The sequence below is a fragment of the Rosa rugosa genome, chromosome 4, assembly GCF_958449725.1.
Source record: "Rosa rugosa chromosome 4, drRosRugo1.1, whole genome shotgun sequence".
Lineage (NCBI taxonomy): Eukaryota > Viridiplantae > Streptophyta > Magnoliopsida > Rosales > Rosaceae > Rosa > Rosa rugosa.
Window position 1 is genome coordinate 36,586,161 of NC_084823.1, and position 18,050 is coordinate 36,604,210.

The following is an 18,050-nucleotide window of genomic DNA, read 5'->3' on the forward strand; positions in this document are numbered from 1 at the left end:
TTTCCCATATTTATTCATAGTTCTTGAATTGTTTCCTAAAATTTGTTTTCCTTGTTTTTCAAATTTAATCCACCGAACTCAAATTACATAAGTTTTTGAATTCGTAAAACAAAAAACAGTATCGCAAAATGATACCGAACGGGCCCTAATATCCTTCATTATTCAAATTCAAGATATCTCACTTATTACTAATCTCTTAATAAAGTGCATACAGTTTCTTTCATTCAAAAGAAAAAAGAAAAAAAGAAATCTCACTTATTCTATGCCACTTTTACGACCAATTTCAACATTTCTTTGACCTTTTTCGATAGAATATAACAGTTAGCAATTTGGTATGCAATAAAGTATCTAACCCCCTTTCCAGAAGATTTAATTTGATAAAAGTTTTCCAGTTTCCCTTTGCATTTTACAGCTAAGGAAATTTCCAACTTTATTCGATCAGTATTTATACCATAATAGCAGGCATCTTTGATAAATATTGAAATTAAAGTTTATGGTTAAAGTTGAACCACGTCTTTTATGCTTCAAATTGTTTGTTTTTTCATAGATTCTATATCTTTTTTTTTTTTTTTAAACATTGTCAAGGGGAACCCAAAGGCTTCCTAGGTCCAAGATAAACCCTTTGGGCGCATGTGAAATGCTCCAACTGTGCATTGCAGCACAGTGCCTGACCACTTTGACAGCTTCGGGGTTCGAACGTAGGTTGGGGAGTACACCCAACTAGGCAAGAACCACGAAGCCACTTGCAGTGGTTCCAATCTATATCTTGATCCTGGGTCCAATTTTCCTTTGCATTTTGTAGCTTTTCCAACTTTATTCGATCAGTCTTTTGCTAAGTTTTTCCATCTTTAAGGTTGAAGTTGTGCTTTATGCTTTTAGGGCTTGGAATTTTAAAAGTGTTTGTTCATAATTTTGGTTTTTCCTTTCTTTTTGCATTTCAAACGCAAGAAATGAACAAATTTTACATTCCAAACACAAGAAAGAAACAAATTTTATTTACTGGACGCTTACTTTCCGCGAACCAAACGAGGTGTAATTCATCATATATAAAGGACGTTATCCCTATATTCTTTTCGTTTTCAATTCCAACGCGACATCCACACTCCACTCTCCCTCTCTCGTCGATCACCAAAACCAAAACCAAAACCAAAACCCCCCAAAGATTCCGACTTTCCACAACCATGGCTTCCTCCACCACCGACGACCTCAAGAAAACCCTCGGCGACCTCGACAAGGACTCCTTCATATCCCTCCTCTCCAAGCTCATCGGCGAGGCCGAGTTCGTCCAGAACAACCCCCCCGACCTCATTCCTCAGGAGGACCGAGTCGTCAAGCACGTGCTCGCCTCTCTCTTGCCCCTTAGCACCACCACCGGCGGCGGACCCCTCCTCATCAATCACGTGACTTACCACCCCGGCAGGGGCAACGTGATTGTGGAGTACCCGGGGACTGTGCCCGGGAAAGTGCTGTCCTTTGTGGGGTGCCACATGGACGTCGTCACTGCCAATCCTGATGACTGGGTTTGTTCCTCTGCTTCTGTTCTTTCTAGTCTGAAAGTTTCTTTCTTTAATCGAATTTTCGGGTTTTTCTCTGTTATTGTTGTCTATGGTTAGGTTTGTTAATAGTCTGTTTAGCTCAATTTGTAATTGTGTTGATGATTTTTAGCTATGCTGATTCGGAGACCCAATTGAGTGTTGTGCAAACGAAGCTCGCTGTTTTGTTAGCTTAATTCGAATCTTGCTATTTGTCAATGTAGTTTGCGCTTTTGTCTTTGATCATAATTCCTTTAGACTTTCAAACTTATAGCCTGTGCTTGATTGCGTAGTTTGCATTTTGTATAGAATAATTGATGTCTTTGCTGTAGTCAAAGTCCAATCTTTGGTTGGTGATATTGATTCGTTCTGAATCTTACTGTTGTTATTGTTTTTCCAGGAATTTGATCCCTTCTCCTTGAGCATTGATGGGGACAAACTGCGTGGCCGAGGCACCACTGATTGCTTAGGGCATGTTGCACTTGTAACTGAGCTCATGAGAAGGCTGGCGCAGACAAAACCAAAACTGAAGTCAACTGTGGTGGTTGTCTTGATAGCAAATGAAGAGAATTCTTCCATTGCAGGAGTTGGTGTGGATGCACTTGTGAAGGATGGGCTACTCAACAAGCTAAAGGATGGTCCTTTGTAAGTAATTTCTATTCTTGTGAAATTAGGGCCTCTAAGGGCAACTAAGAGACACCACTTTGATTCCTGTTTATAATTTTGGGCTTCAACCCAGGTTTTGGATAGATACAGCAGATAAACAACCATGTATTGGTACTGGTGGATCGATACCTTGGAAGCTTCATGTGACTGGGAAGCTTTTTCACAGTGGTTTACCGCACAAGGTACATCACTATGTTGCATTTGGTCATATTAGCACTTGTTAACCAGTACACAATTTTTCTGGATCAAATTGTTAGTTACATCTTTTATGAAATCTAAAGGCACACCAATTGGTTTTTTAGTTCTGTTATTTTTCTTCCCACCACCCCACCAAGGTTATGAGAGGCTGGGAGAAAAGCAAAAGATGAGAGAAATGCTTTCTGTTGGTTAAATGTTGACCAAAAAAAATTAAACAAAAAGGAATGATGGGAAAATGGGGACTCTGGGAATTCTACTTCAACTTGAACTAGATTAGTAAAAGTCAAAGGACAGGAATTCCTATGACTGGGGTACATTCCCTCCATAAAAAATATAACAACGTAAGATACTTCTATCTAATGCAATTCCTATGACTGGAGCTGTAGGGATTTTTTTTGCTTCGCTTTGAACTTAAGGTTACTGAACTAGGTAGGCTCGAGTTAAATGTGCTGGCTTTGTCTCCTTGTGTAGCTCGTAATCATTCAATTTTGTTGTAATTGGCTCCTATATCCCTTACACCTTCATTGTTTCCTGTCCTTCTGACATAAGATTATTGACTACCTCAATGTTTATTTGGAGAAGTGTAAAATATCAATTGCTTAATCTACTGTATAACGGACAGAGATCCGCTGCTTTCTTCTTCCAAGCCACTCTTCTCAGATAGCAGTCACTGAGTCTTTCTTTATGCTCAGAATTTTGCCCAAGCATTTTTTGTGTCCAGTATCATTAGAAGTTTGGCTTGCTTCTTCCCAACCTTCCAGGTCCATAGTTTCCCACTAGAATCAGTATCTGTAGTTGAACCAATACAAAACACTGATCCATTTTGCTGCTCTGTGAATTGTCTTTGTTCACCATAGGAGGGGCAAGAACGCTAAGGCCACATGGGGATGAGGTAAGGATCCGGATCCTCTCCTAATCTCATTCCCCTCCTAACCTACCTAAGCTTTTATAGAGATTAAGACACCTGTCAAGTCTCATATCCAATGGTCTACATATCTCCTCAACATAAAAAGTTACTGATTTTACAAAATAACCCTTCTTTTTGTCCGTATTCTCCTGTTCTCCTGTTTCAACTCTCTTCTCTCTCTCTCTCTCTCTCTCTCCACCCTCCGCTAGTCCTCTCTCTCCACCTTCCTCTGTTCTCAGATATGGTTCCAAGGTAGCCCACAGATTATATATTCCTTCCATTGATTATCCTACCTCCATCATCTTCAAGATTACATGATTGAACAAGATTTTGCAACAACCACACAATTTTACAAACCAGTCATCAAATCAATCAACCTCCACCGTTGCAGTCATCATTCAACCTATTTCAAGATCTTGTTTTTCGGATAAGAACAAGATCATCTTGAAATTCAAATCTGAAATTTTTTCATGATAAAAATTGGGGAAGAGAAAGAGTGATAGAAATTGGGGAAGACAAAAAGAACGGACCATAGGATAGTCTTAGCATCGAGGCTCCCAAATCCAGTTATAGGGGTTGTGGGAGAGAGGCAATTGCATCTTAAAGGTGAGTTATTTCTAGGGTTTGAAGGTAGAAACCAGAGGAGGAAAGTAAAGAATTGGGGGAGGTTGTGAAAATTAAATAGGTTTACTTTGCTGTTTGTAATCGGTGCTGAGTGAAGAAGAAGAAGAAGAAGTGGAAGGAGACTGAGAGATAGGCACTGCACGTGAAGGAAGAGAAGAATAGAGGACATAAAAAAACAGAAAAAAATAGAAAAAGGTAAACTAAAAATCGTAGACCATTAGATTAATTAGAGCCACGTGTCCAAATCTTGTGAAAAGCTGAGGCAGGTTAGGAGGGGAAGTGCTTAGGAGAGGATCCTGATCCATGAGGTAATAGGTGATGGCATAATGGTTTTTAAAAACATGCCTCTCGAAGTCTCAACAATAATGTAATTTCAATAGATATTCCTCAAGTCTTTGTTCACTATAGGAGGGGGAAGAACAGTAAGGTCACTATGTAATTAGAGATGGCATGATGGTGTTTAAAAACATGCTTTTCAAATCTCAATAGTAGTGTAAACTATAGGATTTCGGATTTCTATAGATATTCTTCAAGTGATGGGGGCAGTTTTCGACATTTGAGCCGATATAGGTTTTGTTGAACAGTGGAGCCATTGTCGTAGCCGGCTATTTTTTCAAATTGCTTGAAAATAAAGAATCAATTTTAGAAAGAAGTGCAGATTCTAGATTACTCTTTACCTTATTAAATGGTTAAATATCACTTTTTATTGTACCCAACAAGCTACTGTGTGTCGCTAAAAGTTAAGGGCATATGTGTGCTACTAAAATAGCAAAAAATGGCTTTTATATTTTATTACTGTAAAGGTGTTGGAAGAAAAGGAGCTAGAATTTAAATGGTTACCTATGGGACAATTGAACAATTAATATATGAATCAGAATACATAGTTATCTTCTGAGGCTCATGTTGAATATCTTCAGGCTATAAACCCTTTGGAGCTAGCTATGGAAGCACTGAAGGAGATCCAATCTCGGTTCTATAGAGATTTTCCTCCCCATGATAAGGAAAAGGTGTATGGATATGCAACACCGTCAACCATGAAACCAACTCAATGGAAATGTAAGTTTCCAGGGCTTAAGCTTATGATGAAAATGTTAAGAAAATGCTTTTACCTTCCACAACCTTTTTCGTTTCGCAGATCCAGGTGGTGGAATAAATCAAATTCCTTTTGAGTGTACAATTTCAGGAGATGTCAGGTTTGTAATATTCCCACTTACTTTTGTTTGTAGGTTTAGCCTTTAATAAGATTCCTCACCAAGTCTTTTTTTCTTATGATAGTTTTTCCTAATTTTTTTTTTTTTTTTTTGCAGGTTAACTCCATTCTACAAGTAAGCAGCCTGCTCCATTTGCCAACTTCCATCTCTTGTATGTTCATGTTAAATATTGCATCTGGGTTCAGTTTCTAACTTGAATAAATTACTGTTACAGCGTTACGGATGTGATGAAAAAGCTTCAAGAATATGTGGATGACATTAATGAAAACATAACAAAGCTAGACTCACGAGGTCCAGTTTCAAAGTATGTCCTGCCTGATGAAAACTTACGGGGAAGGTGCTCTCTCTCTCTCTCTCTCTCTCTCGGATGATATTTTGTAGCTCTGCATGTCGAATAGGTTCCCAGTTCCCTTATACAAATTTAATAATATGGAATATTTAGGGCTAAACCTGGAAAGTTGGAAGCAGTTAGTAAGGTGGCAAAAGCTACATCCAAAGCATTTTGGTTATGTATAAAAGAAAGTAGTTTTCCATTTTAACCTCTTCATCGTTACCTATGCTAATGAGACAATATCTGCAGTTGTCATCTAATATCTTGTGACATTTATCTTATAAACCTATTGAAGAAGTTGGGCATCTTGATTATTTTAGAAATGCTTTATCTTTTTATTTTATTTTATTTTCATCCTCAGACTTACAATAAGCTTCGATGAGACATCATCTGGAGTTGCTTGTGACCTGGAGTCTCGCGGCTTTCATGTATTATGCAAAGCTACTGAAGAGGTTGTTGGCCATGTGAAGCCTTACTCGATTACTGGAACTTTGCCTCTCATTAGAGAACTGCAGGTAAGACTTCCCTCTATATTATTTTTTGTTGTCTTCTTTCCTTCCCTCTCTCCCCCCTTTGAATATCTATTCTTTTTATTTATATCTCATTTTATGTTCTGCTAGGATGAAGGATTCGATGTTCAAACTTCTGGATATGGTATGAGACTACTTGTTTTGGCATGTTGGTTTAACTCAAAAACTTGTAGAAACTTAAAAAGACTTAACAACCCTGATAACATCATCTTGTTGTCATGGTGAATTAGTTTAATCTGCAAGTATAAACATAGACTTTCCTTTAAGTATGATGATTAAGTTCTCATTCGTTGTCCTCTCACTTGCATGCTCAGGCTTGATGTCCACATACCATGCCAAGAATGAGTACTGCCTATTTTCTGATATGGCGGAAGGCTACCGGGTGTTTGCAAGTGTTATCTCCCAACTAGAAGATTGAGGATCAGCAAAGAAAGAAAGTACCAAAACTTTTAAAGATTTGGAATAATGAGGGAAGCTGCAAGTGGGGAATGGTACTGCCAAATCATGCTTTGAATTCACTGCATTTTTTTCCTTTTTAGTTCCAATGTGACAAGTTACTGCAATTAAACTGCATGTCCTGTCCTTGTTTTATTGCAGTAGCTTCCTTCACACATACCATAGGAAAAGGTGTATAAGGGGACAGGATCAGTTGTCTTATTCAATGTGGCTTGGTGAAGAATGTGACCTTACTTTCAGCTTAGTGATCGGTGTTTAAACTTGTCTTACTAAGAGTTACAATTTTTGTACTGAGTTTCTTTCATTTCTCTTTATCTCATCTGGCCCAGCATACCCTTGAAATGTATTCTGAGATTTGTTCTCTAGTACGCACTTGGAATCAATTGTCACCTATCAATGGATCTAAAATTCAGCTGTACACGGACAATGTTTTTTGAAGCTTGAATGTGAGACTGGGTCCTGCACCTTTACCTAGAAGGCTAGAACTCCTTCATTCAGATGCAACCAGTGTTATAAAAAAAAAGCGCCTAAAACGTTTCTCTTTACTTGTTCTCAACCTTATCTCTCTCCTCGTGGCCGTCTCTCACTTTAGTTACCATTACTAGAAGACAAGTTACAATGCACATTAAGACACCACCGGAAGTGGTGGTTTTCGTTAAACCTAAAATCTTGAAATTTGAGAGAACTGAGACACAAATGAGAGGAAATCAAGATTTTAGGTAGCACAGTCTCAGTATTCTGGATTGGGTAGCACAACTGCAAGACCACATTAAGCCAAGCTCATAGACCCTGCATCAGTGTAACACAAAGAGGCCATGGTTTAGGGTTTCGACCTCTGTGGCTCTGCTCTGTTAAAACCCTAAGGCCGATAATTTATATGAGCTCCAGCCGAAAACGGAAACCGCTGGGCACCGGATTTTTGACACGTGGGTATCAACGGGGAAAATGAAAACCCAGCACTTTTTGGTTCATCCGAATTTGTACTGTGTGCCTAGTGTCGGCTACTATGTGATATAAAGTTAGTTAATGACATCCACCTCAGTTCATAACAACGATTTCTTTCTAAGAGGTCCTGCATTTCAATATAATGACATGATTTTCCAGAAACTATAATTGTATCAGGGATCTGTATACAAGAACTAAGCCTCTATGTATTAAACTGATATAAAGCGTGCATATATACCTGAATTTTTAACTTACGTTAATATATAATACAAGTAACATTTGCCCTGCTATGTAATTTACAAATTTGCACCACATTTGGTGATTCCACACTGTAAAGCTCCTTCATGATTCTATCTACTCTCTACTTTGTTCTTTAAGCTGCTCGATTCTCTGATGTAGTCGTTTACGATGATCATGTATCTTCCAAAGGCCATGACCCAATATCACAGCAGAATATATGCCGTGGGTGATCATAGGTGCAAGAAGATTATTCGTCTGCCACATGAAAACATCGAGAAAGTCAATTACTAAGCTTCATAGTCTTCAAAGAATAATGGGCAGTGAACTACTGAAAAGGGGTGTGTGTGTTTGGTGGGGTGGTAAGGCTTTGGTCTCATATATAAGAGGTCAGGAGTTCGAGCCCCATCAAGGGTGGGAATGGGGTGGGGTTTTTTTTTTTTTTTTTAAAAAAAAAAAAAAAAAAAAAAAAGAACTACTGAAAAGCAAAATTTGTAACCAAGAATCACAAAAAACCTGGTTCCACTCAAAACCGAGATAGAGGGCCAAAAGTCCTTCAAGAAGGGGAGAGTATATCTTCTTCATTTGCCTTCTCTGATACCAAGCTGCAGGATGTCCACCAGAAAACAACAGTAAATTCATAACTCAGATGTACATGCTACGGTAAAATGAACAATTATAAACATATCGGTTTCTTGACTCCATCTCTTCTGGCAACCAAAAGTACTTATTATGGACTTCTTAAAGTCAAATTACTAGGTGCTTTTGAGTTATGGAGAATTTGAATCAGTTCAACATGCTCCAAGCATGAATTAGCCAAACTAAAGGAAGCAATGTCCATGATTGCAAATACCAGTCATATGTTTCACATTCTAACCATCTAATACAAACATGAAACTAGCTTATCTCAAAATATTATGTGAAGCAAAATGGATGCAATGAAATTTATGCTGGGGCAAGGGATTGAACCTGCAAACAGCTTTTTCAGATCTTCACGACCAGAGCGAGATTGTAAAACTGGTGCAACTACATAAGCAGGATCTGCAAGAAGGATCAAGCAATTGATCATCACAATTGCACAAGTAATGTTTTCACAGAAGTTACTTAAAATGTCTTTGAGAAATCTACCTTTTGGAGAGGCAGCCACATAGTACAAAGAACCTGTAAGAGCAGCTGTGATCACTGCTGCAAATGCCTGAGCAAATGGGACAAATGGGGGTAGAACCCCAGACTACAAATAAAGGGAATACTGTTATCAGAAAACGTTCATTGTTACTGATGAGATGAAAGAAATGTCCAAGAAAAACTGCAATACCAGAGATGCCATTCCTCGAATGTCTGTCACCAGATCTGTTCCCTTCAAAAATATCTCGGCTAATGATCCCTTTAAAGACACAAATGAGAGGAAATCAATCACAAGTATTACTAACCCGCAGAACGGTTAATCTTCAGCTTCATATTGATGATTCAAGTTATGTGTGTGTGTGTGGGTCTAATTTACAATAACAGCAAACTTTCAGGGCCAAAACAGAGAACAACAATAGCATACCTGAACAGCAGCCCTGTAGAAAAGTTCCTCTCCCAAAGAGCTTGCAGTAACAATTAGTATGAACTGCAACATTGAAGGCACATGCATATCATTTGTTTCTTGCTTATTCAAGCAGAAACCATAAAATGCTTTACAATGAAATCAATTTAAGATGGCATACCTGCAATGGTGACATTCCATAAAAGAAACTGCGCAGCTCCTCATCCTCTACGTCTCTAATTGCACGTGCATGAGGTGATAACTTTACAACTTCATCCTATAACCATTTGAAGATGAAAGTTAGAACACAATCCTATGCGCAGATTATTAAATAATAACATTATGCCTTGAAACAATATGATCAGGCTGTATCATCTGTTATTTTCTAATTTGACACCTACTAAACCCCATATTGTTTCCGGGCATAATGATAAATAATTTCCATTTCTCCTACTTCATATGTAAGCCAGGACCTCAGAACAAAGAAGATTAGGTCAAGTGAGCAGTGGGGACAATCTATAATGAAGACGTGGATAATCTATTCCATTTCCTTGGAATAGTAGTTGCTCATTCTCAAGTCTCAACAACTCAAGTATCTCACTTTCTAAAATGAAATGTGAGCTCAAGTTTCTTACTAAGACTGAAAATCTGGATCTATTGGGATAGTATTATTGCAATTCTATAAACTTTCACATAAAGGTATTGCTACTGTTAAGGGTTTAATTACAGAACCGTAAACCTATCCTCCATTGACCTATAAAATTGAACTCCACATATAATCATCCCATGCATTAAAGCACAGCTTCAGCAAACCATTTCATCACACCCCAGTAACCATGTCATTCAAATCAGGATATGCATAACAAATATATGCCATTACTCAAAATTAGAAAACAAACATGGAGCTTACATCGAGTATAAAAAGAAGCGCCATGATTGGTGGAGCTGCATATCCAAGCCCTTGTACAATTGCATCTAAATTTAACTCGAAACCTCCCACGATATCGATACCCATCGTTGAGCATATAAATCTACCCGCTAAAGCCATTGCACCATATATACCTGTTCATGAAAATCAACCACACATCTAGCTTATCATCTCTTGGTCATATTTCAACAAAACACCAAAAACAAGAAAATTAAATCTCTTTTTGGTGAAATAATAGGCAGAAATATCATAATCAAAGCTATCATTTCTTCAAATTAAAATTCTGCTTAGAATAAAAATAAAAAGTAGCTCACCAATTCCATAACTAAGTCTAACAACAGCACCAATCTTCTCCCAAACAGGATACTCAGCTTCATTGAAGCTCGGATTCAATGTGGTGACCTCCATGGCAGGACTCGTGAACCGCCGTCTTCCACTCTCCGCCTCACTTCCATTAATACCCTCGCTACTCCTCTGCTCCGCCGAAGCCCTAACCTGCCGCACAGAAACCCTACCTCCGTCCCGCCTCTTTCTCGTCACCGGAAAATCGCACAGCCCGAGCTTACCGCCAAACGACGCCGTGGAAGTAGTACTAGTAGTAGCGGCTAGCGATATGAGCGGAAGCTCCATTGCGAGAGACGAGGAGGCACAGAAATCGAGAAGGGCAGTTGGCTCACGTAGTCAAGTTTTCGTCGTCTTCATCGAGCATAGTTCAGCTCTATTGTTTGGCTCTGGTTTGAGTTTCGCGGAGGAGATATATAGTCAAACTTTTGAATTTGTCTGGGGTTGGTTTTGGTAGAGGGGATCGGACCGTTGGGTTGGGAGATCCGACGGTGGAGACAACAGCGCCCACAGGTGATTTTATAGTGGTACGAGGGACCGCGCATATTTTTTTTTTTTTTTTGAGGGAAAGGAGGTATGGACCGCACATATAGATATGGGGGAATATCCCGTCCATGTATGGGCAGTTGCCGCGTGGAGATAATGTGTACACGTCAATCTTTAATTATTTGTTTCTCCGTACGTTGCATAATTTAAATACGGAGAGAGATTCAAAACACCGACGTATACTTTGGTGAGAGGTTGATATAGCCGTCATGACTGTTAAGATTTATGGGACGGCTGGATAATAAGTGATAGATCTTTTGCTGTGGGTTTTTCATGAAACTTGCAATACGATGTATTGACTGTTCTAGATATGACTTGTGCAACCCAATTCATAGACCAAAAGACATAAATGTCATGCGTATGAAAACAAGACTTATAAAGAAGAGATTTTTCGAGAAATGTTAAAGTTGATCTTTTAACGAGCTCAATTTGGACTTGCAATTAGTGATATTTGCGTAATATGGGTTCCGGCCTAAAAGACTTGGTCCCAACTCATTTACTAAATACATGTATGACTTTAGTCATTTACTATCTCTAAACCGTAAACTCTAAACAAACCTTAAATGTGCTTTGCTTTTATATGACCTCAAAGTTGTCCCATCTAGAAATAAAAAGGTATGCAAAAGAAATGACATGTGATTTCCATGGAAGTAAATTATAGGAATAGAATTTAATTAAATTCTGGCATTTAAATATAGTACGTAAAACCACAGTTCGTATTTTTTGCTTTGAATCAAGATAACAAAAAAAAATAAATCAGTGCATGAGAGGAAACATTCCACATCACTACCTCTCATTTCTTAGTGAGTTAGTGGGTCGACTTCCTAGTCGTCCCAACCTCGGTTGTACTTTTCCTAAAGCGTCGTCATTTATTGGTCCAACAAAACAAGGTTCATGTATAGAGGTGGCAAACGGGCCGGCCCGGCCCATTTTAAGCGGGCCTAGTCGTGCTTCGTGCTTCGTGCCATGCTTGGGCCGGCCCATTTATTATCGTGTTGGGCTCGTGCCGGCCCATTTACTTAAACATTAAGCCCGGTCCGACCCATGGCCCGAGCCCATATCGTGCCGGGTCAATAACCGGCCGTGCTCGTGCCTACCCACTATAAAGCACGATTTTTAAATCTTAATTTGAACAAATAAAAATTAATTTTATTTAACTATTTAGAAAATTAAAATAAATTAAGTTCTACAACGTTTTTCTTAATCTTAGCTTTTTAAGATTAGATTTCTAATAATTTTTTATATTCCACTATAAGAAAGAAAGAAAAAAAAAACTCAAAATATATTGTTTTTAGTATATTATTGTGAGATTAATCTTTATTAATATAATGAAGATTTAGTATCTATTATTATTTCCTTCATTCTATAGTTGTATTATTATGAGATTAGTCTTTATTAATAAACATATATTTAAATATCATACTACTGGACTCACAAATAAACTCTAAAGTTTTCTCTCCACGAGAGAACCCTAAAGCCGGCGGCGTCCCGATCTGAGCAATCCTTCTCGTCCGGCGGCGCTCGGACGAATGGGCTGGCCTCTGGCCTTGCCGTCGTCGTGGGATCTGCTACCGGACGGGTAGTCAAGGCTATTGCTCTTGTTCCATCAGAGGGAGTTTTGCTCGAGGCTGCTTGGTGGTTCTGGCTGGGATGGTGAGCGGAGGTTGTCGTGCTAACAAGTCCGGCGTTCGAACCCTGATGGCGGCGTCATTGGTCTGAACTTGGTGGTGGTAAGAGATGAGTTTCCTAGATCGGGGTTGGTTTTTTCTCTGTGATGGCGTGGGTTGAGGCGGCGTGGTCTGTGCAGTATGGGTCGTCGGTGGTGGGCGCTAGTGGCGGCGCAGGTTGGACAGCGCAGATTGAGGCAGGTGCATGTCGTGGCAGCGTGCGGCGGACGGAGCAGGGTTGGGTTGGTTCGTACGACGGGGATGTGGAAGTGGGTGGACTGGACCAGATCTGGCAATGGGCCTTGGGTGGACTTTGCTTTGGTGGGCTTTGAGTTCTGGGCTGGGGTTTCTACCCTAGTCCAATAGCTTCTAATTTGGGCTAGGGTTTAGGCTCTTGGCCCAAACCTATGTTTTTGGCTTTTGTCTAATTACAATAAGTTTCTTGTATTAGGGACCTAACGAGTGTAGTTTGGCTTGTCTATTTGCTATGTTTCCATAGCTTTTAGGCTCACTTTTAAAGTGAGCGATTAGTTCAAATATAGTTGGTCTATCCTATGTACTACTGTGGCTCCTCCACGAAACCTTGATCTGGCCATTGTTATGTGTCAGCGGGTGAGTATGTAATGGCCTTCTTGACATGCGCTATTATCAATGGAATTACCATTATTCAAAAAATAAACATATATTTAATATTTCGAAAAAATACTTATGTCAAAACAAGGATATAATGTGTTGTTTCATTATTTTGACAATATAAAAGAAAGCATTAGTGGAATTGTCATGAGATTTTAAATAAAGAGGTCTCATATTCAAATCACATCATTGTAGTTTTTAAATATTTTTAAAAACAAAATGAAATTTTGTGTTTGTAACGGGCCGGCCCATAATATGTCGTGCTCGGGCCGTGCCGGGCCCATTATGGGCTCGGGCTGGGCCAATGGGCCAATATTCTTAGGCCCAGCCCGATCCGTTATTCTAACGTGCTCGGGTCGTGCCGGGCCACTAATGGACTTGGGCCGTGCCGGGCCGCTTTTAAGCGTGCCGGGCTCGTGCCGTGCTCGTGCTTAGTGGCCCGTTTGCCACCTCTATTCATGTACCTGTAAAAATTCATTTCACAGATTTATTTATTTTTCCACATCACTAAACATTCCACATCACTACCCCTCATTTCTTAGTGGGTCGACTTCCCAGTCGTGCCAACTTCGGGTGTACTTTTCCTAAAGCATCGTCATTCATTGGTCCAACAAAACAAGGTTCATGTACCTGTTAAAATTCATTTCACAGGTTTATTTAATTTTCCTTCCTTAAAATTTAAAGAGAATCTCTAATAAATTACAGTTTGCCTCTAATAGAAGGAAGACTAAAGCATTGGAAGAACATTGGTCATACAAGGAAAGCAAAACTGAACCAGCAAGGACTAGTGTGTGTATGTCCTTTTTGTACATTTTGCTATTCCTACAGATACTGCTTAATTGGTTCTTGTTCTTTTGTGTTTTGCTCTTGTTAATATTTGTGTTGTTAATTTGTGGATATCAGAATGGTTAAGCAATATAGTACTCATAGGAGTCTTCAGGAAATTTATGCAACTATGAGGCAAGTTTTGATCATTTTTTGTGGAATTCAGGGTTTGATGGTGGCCCTTTAGGTTGAAAGTTCTTTTTTTTTTGGTTGGGTTTTGTTGGTATTTAAGTTTTAGTGGCTACATGAGTTTCTTTGTTGTTAAGGGGATAGAAATTTATCTGATTTTTGTATAGATACTTCACATTTTTGCTTTTCTAGGGTTCCTGGGGTTCTTGTGATTGAGGTTCGGTTAGGAGTTGTATGATGACTTTATTGAATGGTTTTACCATTTGCTTATTCTACCAAGTAATATGTGTTGATCAATTCATATACTTAAGGTTCGGTTGCTACAAACTTAGGAAATCATTATGTTTTTTGTTGTTGTCTTCTTCACATTTGCTTCTAAGGAAGCAATGGAAATTCAAATAATCACCATCTATTAGTTTTTTCTTCTTGAATTGATCATGCACACGTTTCTCAATATGTTTGTACTTTGATTTGCTACCTTTAGTCCTTCACCACCTTCAGTCTTTCACCACCAGCACCATTGTCTTCTACATGTTGTGGATAACCTGTAGTTGCACTTTGATATTAATTATTTCAATAGTAGCTTGCATTCGACAATCATTAATGTTAATTTTTCCTTTTAGAGCGTTGCAATACTAGAGAGTGATTGTCCAAGGGTAGAGAATGAAGTGGACAGTCATTTGGAAACAGTGAGAAACTTCGTAAAACTATACTAATATATATATATTGCATATTGTATTGTTTTGCTTCATTTGTTGCCTATTCAATTTTATTTATTGTATAAGTCATCAGGTGTAACCACAAAAAATAACTTCACTGGGTAATGCTAGTTACTTAAACTAGGTATATATAATAATTTTCAGGATTTTAAAGAACTTTTTTCTTTTTGATCTCTATTACCTTGCTTTGTCAAAGAGGATAGATATTTATAAGCAGGTAAGCGATTTTGACCTTAGGGTTTAGAGTTTTCTTTGAAATAGATTTTAAAATAAGAGGAATAAATTAAACTAAAAGATTTTTACTTCATTGGACAATATGTATTGAAACAGATCTTCCTCTTTCATTGTTGTAAGTGATCGATCATATATATATGATGTCTTTCACGCAAGTATTTATCATATACTGTAGATAGGATTGGTATTAGTTGGCTTTATGAAGGAGCATACAATTTTCAGTTGTTCATTTGTTATCAATTTCGTGTATGCCTATAGAGTTGCAAGCAAAATAAAGCACCTATACGCAAAACACCGACAAGCTATGCATGAAATTACTTCTAGCTAGTTAACTTCATAAATGCAGCATCTTTAATTTCATTCCATCTGGGTGTGTGACTTTTTTTTTTATGACAATCTGGGTGTGTGACGTCTTTGATAAATAAGCAACACTGCTTATCAAACTCACTAGTGGCGGTTCAATATGCGGTCTGATTTGGGATAACTTAAATGTTCTATAAATTTATCTTGATATCTGTATTATTCTCAAATCTTAGTGTCCAAAGTTGATATGTCTTTTACCATTTATTCTCATAAGACTAAGTTGACTGCAAGATCAGTAATAATAATGTTATTTTTATTTCGAACTTCTTTAAGTTTTTGTTGAGGTTTCATTTCATGATCGAGTTTCTGCCTTTAGCCACTTATAAGGTTCTAATAAACGACATGACTTTATTGAGCTTTCTAGTTTCTGCACATAATATGTAGGGAAAAATTCACCAACGGTGTCTGGACACTTAGGGGACTTTCAGAATGATACCTGAACTTACAAAGTTATCAATGTGATACCTGGACTCATTTTTTCGTATCAATGTGATACCTACGGCCAATTTCCGTCACGGAGCCGTTACGGAAATTGGCCATAGGTATCACATTGATATGAAAAAATGAGTCCAGGTATCACATTGATAACTTTGTAAGTTCAGGTATCATTCTGAAAGTCCCTAAGTGTCTAGACACCGTTGGTGAATTTTTCCCTATTTTGCACGTGCGATGCACGTGAGTCACTTAATGAAGACAAAAGGACCGATTTACCCTCAAATTCTTTCTTTCTTTTCTTTTCTTTTTTTCTTTATTCTTCTTTCTTTCTTTCTTTCTTCTTCTTCTTCTTTTCTGGTTTCTTCTTCCCCTGATTTGAATCATCAAGATTCAAATCATCTTGCTCATCCGATTCGCACCGCCGATCGCCGATCAAACACCGCCGCTGCGTCTCAACCCACCTTCATGCACCACAGATGTTTCTGGTTCCCCCAACTTCAAATCCTATAGCAAATTGAAATTGTGCATTGAGGCTTCACCGCTCACTCCGAGTTCATCCCCGCCGCCGCCGCCAATGACTTAACCACCACCACTCTCGTTCTCTCCTCCGACCCCCTTTTATACACCATTGATCAGAAACTCAGACTCCGCCAGCCCTCCACTCTCAAATCACAGCTCCAATCCCACCCCTCCATCCTCTCCTTCGTTCCCGACATGCAACACCACCTCCACACCATCCTCACCTGCAACTTCATCGGTTTAGCCCAACTTCGATCAGAGGAAATTTTAGGCAGACAAAGATTAACAACTTCGGCCTCCACACCATCCTCACCTGCAGAAAATTTGAGCTGTTCTTATTCACCAGCTTCGCCACTCCGCTGCTACCCACCATTGTACCTCGCCGATTAGTAGACAAAGAACTCGAAGCCTCCACCATCGAGAAATTGAGGCTCACGTTCTGCGTGTCCTGCGCGGCGGATATCGGCATCGTCGGAGAAAATGTTGTATGAACATAAATTTAGTTTGGGTTCCACGGTGGTAGCTAGTCAAGCTCGTTGATTGCGGCCTTGGCTTTCTTGATTAGCCAATCGACGACCTTGCTAGGCTGGTCGTATCCAAGCCGGTCCTGCATGTCGTAGAATTGAATGGCGGTGTGGGCGACGAGCCGGATGCTGCGGTCCCTGGGGCATTTGGTGGTGCAAACCTTGCTGTGGCAGTCCTTTCGGTCGGTGGCCCTTAGAATGTGGCATTGAGCCTCCACGATTACGCTTGCGGTGGAGGAAGAAGCAGTCCTTATCCCCAAACCTAATCGAGAAGCAGCGGAGGACGACGTTGTTGTGCGGTGATGGAGGTTGTTGTGGTCAAGTCATTGGCGACGACGGCGAGGATGAACTCGGAGTGAGCGGTGAAGCCTTAATGCACAATTTCAATTTGCTATAGGATTTGAAGTTGGGGGAACCAGAAACATCTATGGTGCATGAAGGTGGATTGTGACGCAGCGGCGGTGTTTGATCGGCGATCGGCGGTAGGAATCGGACGAGCAAGATGATTTGAATCTTGATGATTCAAATCAGGGGAAGAAGAAACCAGAAAAGAAGAAGAAGAAAGAAAGAAAGAAAGAAAGAAGAATAAAGAAAAAAAGAAAAGAAAAGAAAGAAAGAATTTGAGGGTAAATCGGTCATTTTGTCTTCATTAAATGACTCACGTGCATCGCACGTGCAAAATAGGGAAAAATTCACCAACGGTGTCTGGACATTTAGGGACTTTCAGAATGATACCTGAACTTACAAAGTTATCAATGTGATACCTGGACTCATTTTTTCGTATCAATGTGATACCTACGGACAATTTCCGTCACGGAGCCGTTACGGAAATTGGTCATAGGTACGATGTTGATACGAAAAAATGAGTCCAGGTATCACATTGATAACTTTGTAAGTTCAGGTATCATTCTGAAAGTCCCCTAAGTGTCCAGACACCGTTGGTGAATTTTTCCCTAATATGTAAGCTGATCCGTGATTTGAATTTTTCAGTTTTTTCTTCGAATCCACATACTACCTCATG

The 18,050-nt window shown here is 39.2% G+C and overlaps 2 protein-coding genes across 3 annotated transcripts; one reads left to right on the forward strand and one right to left on the reverse strand.

The window, feature by feature from the left end:
- Positions 1-1,065: 1,065 nt before the first annotated feature.
- Positions 1,066-6,873, forward strand: LOC133742473 (acetylornithine deacetylase). 2 transcript variants are annotated; one of them, XR_009862588.1, is made up of 11 exons: positions 1,066-1,520; positions 1,933-2,177; positions 2,272-2,380; positions 4,845-4,983; positions 5,063-5,120; positions 5,235-5,252; positions 5,353-5,475; positions 5,831-5,984; positions 6,090-6,123; positions 6,314-6,490; positions 6,597-6,873. XR_009862588.1 is itself a non-coding variant. In XM_062170145.1 (10 exons), the coding sequence occupies exons 1-10, from the start codon at positions 1,182-1,184 to the stop codon at positions 6,415-6,417; spliced, it is 1,323 nt and encodes a 440-aa protein (XP_062026129.1). In that variant the 5' UTR covers positions 1,066-1,181; the 3' UTR covers positions 6,418-6,873. The 2 variants fall into 2 exon arrangements, 1 of the variants encoding a protein (XP_062026129.1); XM_062170145.1 differs by having other exon boundaries at positions 6,314-6,873.
- Positions 6,874-7,586: 713 nt separating this feature from the next.
- Positions 7,587-10,856, reverse strand: LOC133742474 (uncharacterized). The gene is made up of 9 exons (XM_062170146.1): positions 10,408-10,856; positions 10,076-10,227; positions 9,347-9,442; positions 9,187-9,249; positions 8,953-9,021; positions 8,766-8,868; positions 8,607-8,678; positions 8,154-8,242; positions 7,587-7,895 (listed from the first exon to the last, which is right to left on the reverse strand). The coding sequence occupies exons 1-9, from the start codon at positions 10,721-10,723 to the stop codon at positions 7,755-7,757; spliced, it is 1,101 nt and encodes a 366-aa protein (XP_062026130.1). The 5' UTR covers positions 10,724-10,856; the 3' UTR covers positions 7,587-7,754.
- Between the last annotated feature and the right edge of the window lie 7,194 nt (positions 10,857-18,050).

Excerpts from the sequence above, each read along its gene's own strand:
- LOC133742473 (XM_062170145.1), top strand. The coding sequence starts at position 1,182 with ATGGCTTCCTCCACCACCGACGACCTCAAGAAAACCCTCGGCGACCTC. Across the intron at positions 5,476-5,830 it reads GATGAAAACTTACGGGGAAG|ACTTACAATAAGCTTCGATG; the intron begins GTGCTCTCTCTC and ends TTTCATCCTCAG. Across the intron at positions 5,985-6,089 it reads CTCTCATTAGAGAACTGCAG|GATGAAGGATTCGATGTTCA; the intron begins GTAAGACTTCCC and ends ATGTTCTGCTAG.
- LOC133742474 (XM_062170146.1), bottom strand. The coding sequence starts at position 10,723 with ATGGAGCTTCCGCTCATATCGCTAGCCGCTACTACTAGTACTACTTCC. Across the intron at positions 9,443-10,075 it reads CGCTTCTTTTTATACTCGAT|GATGAAGTTGTAAAGTTATC; the intron begins GTAAGCTCCATG and ends AAATGGTTATAG. Across the intron at positions 8,243-8,606 it reads TCTGAAAAAGCTGTTTGCAG|CTTGGTATCAGAGAAGGCAA; the intron begins GTTCAATCCCTT and ends GACATCCTGCAG.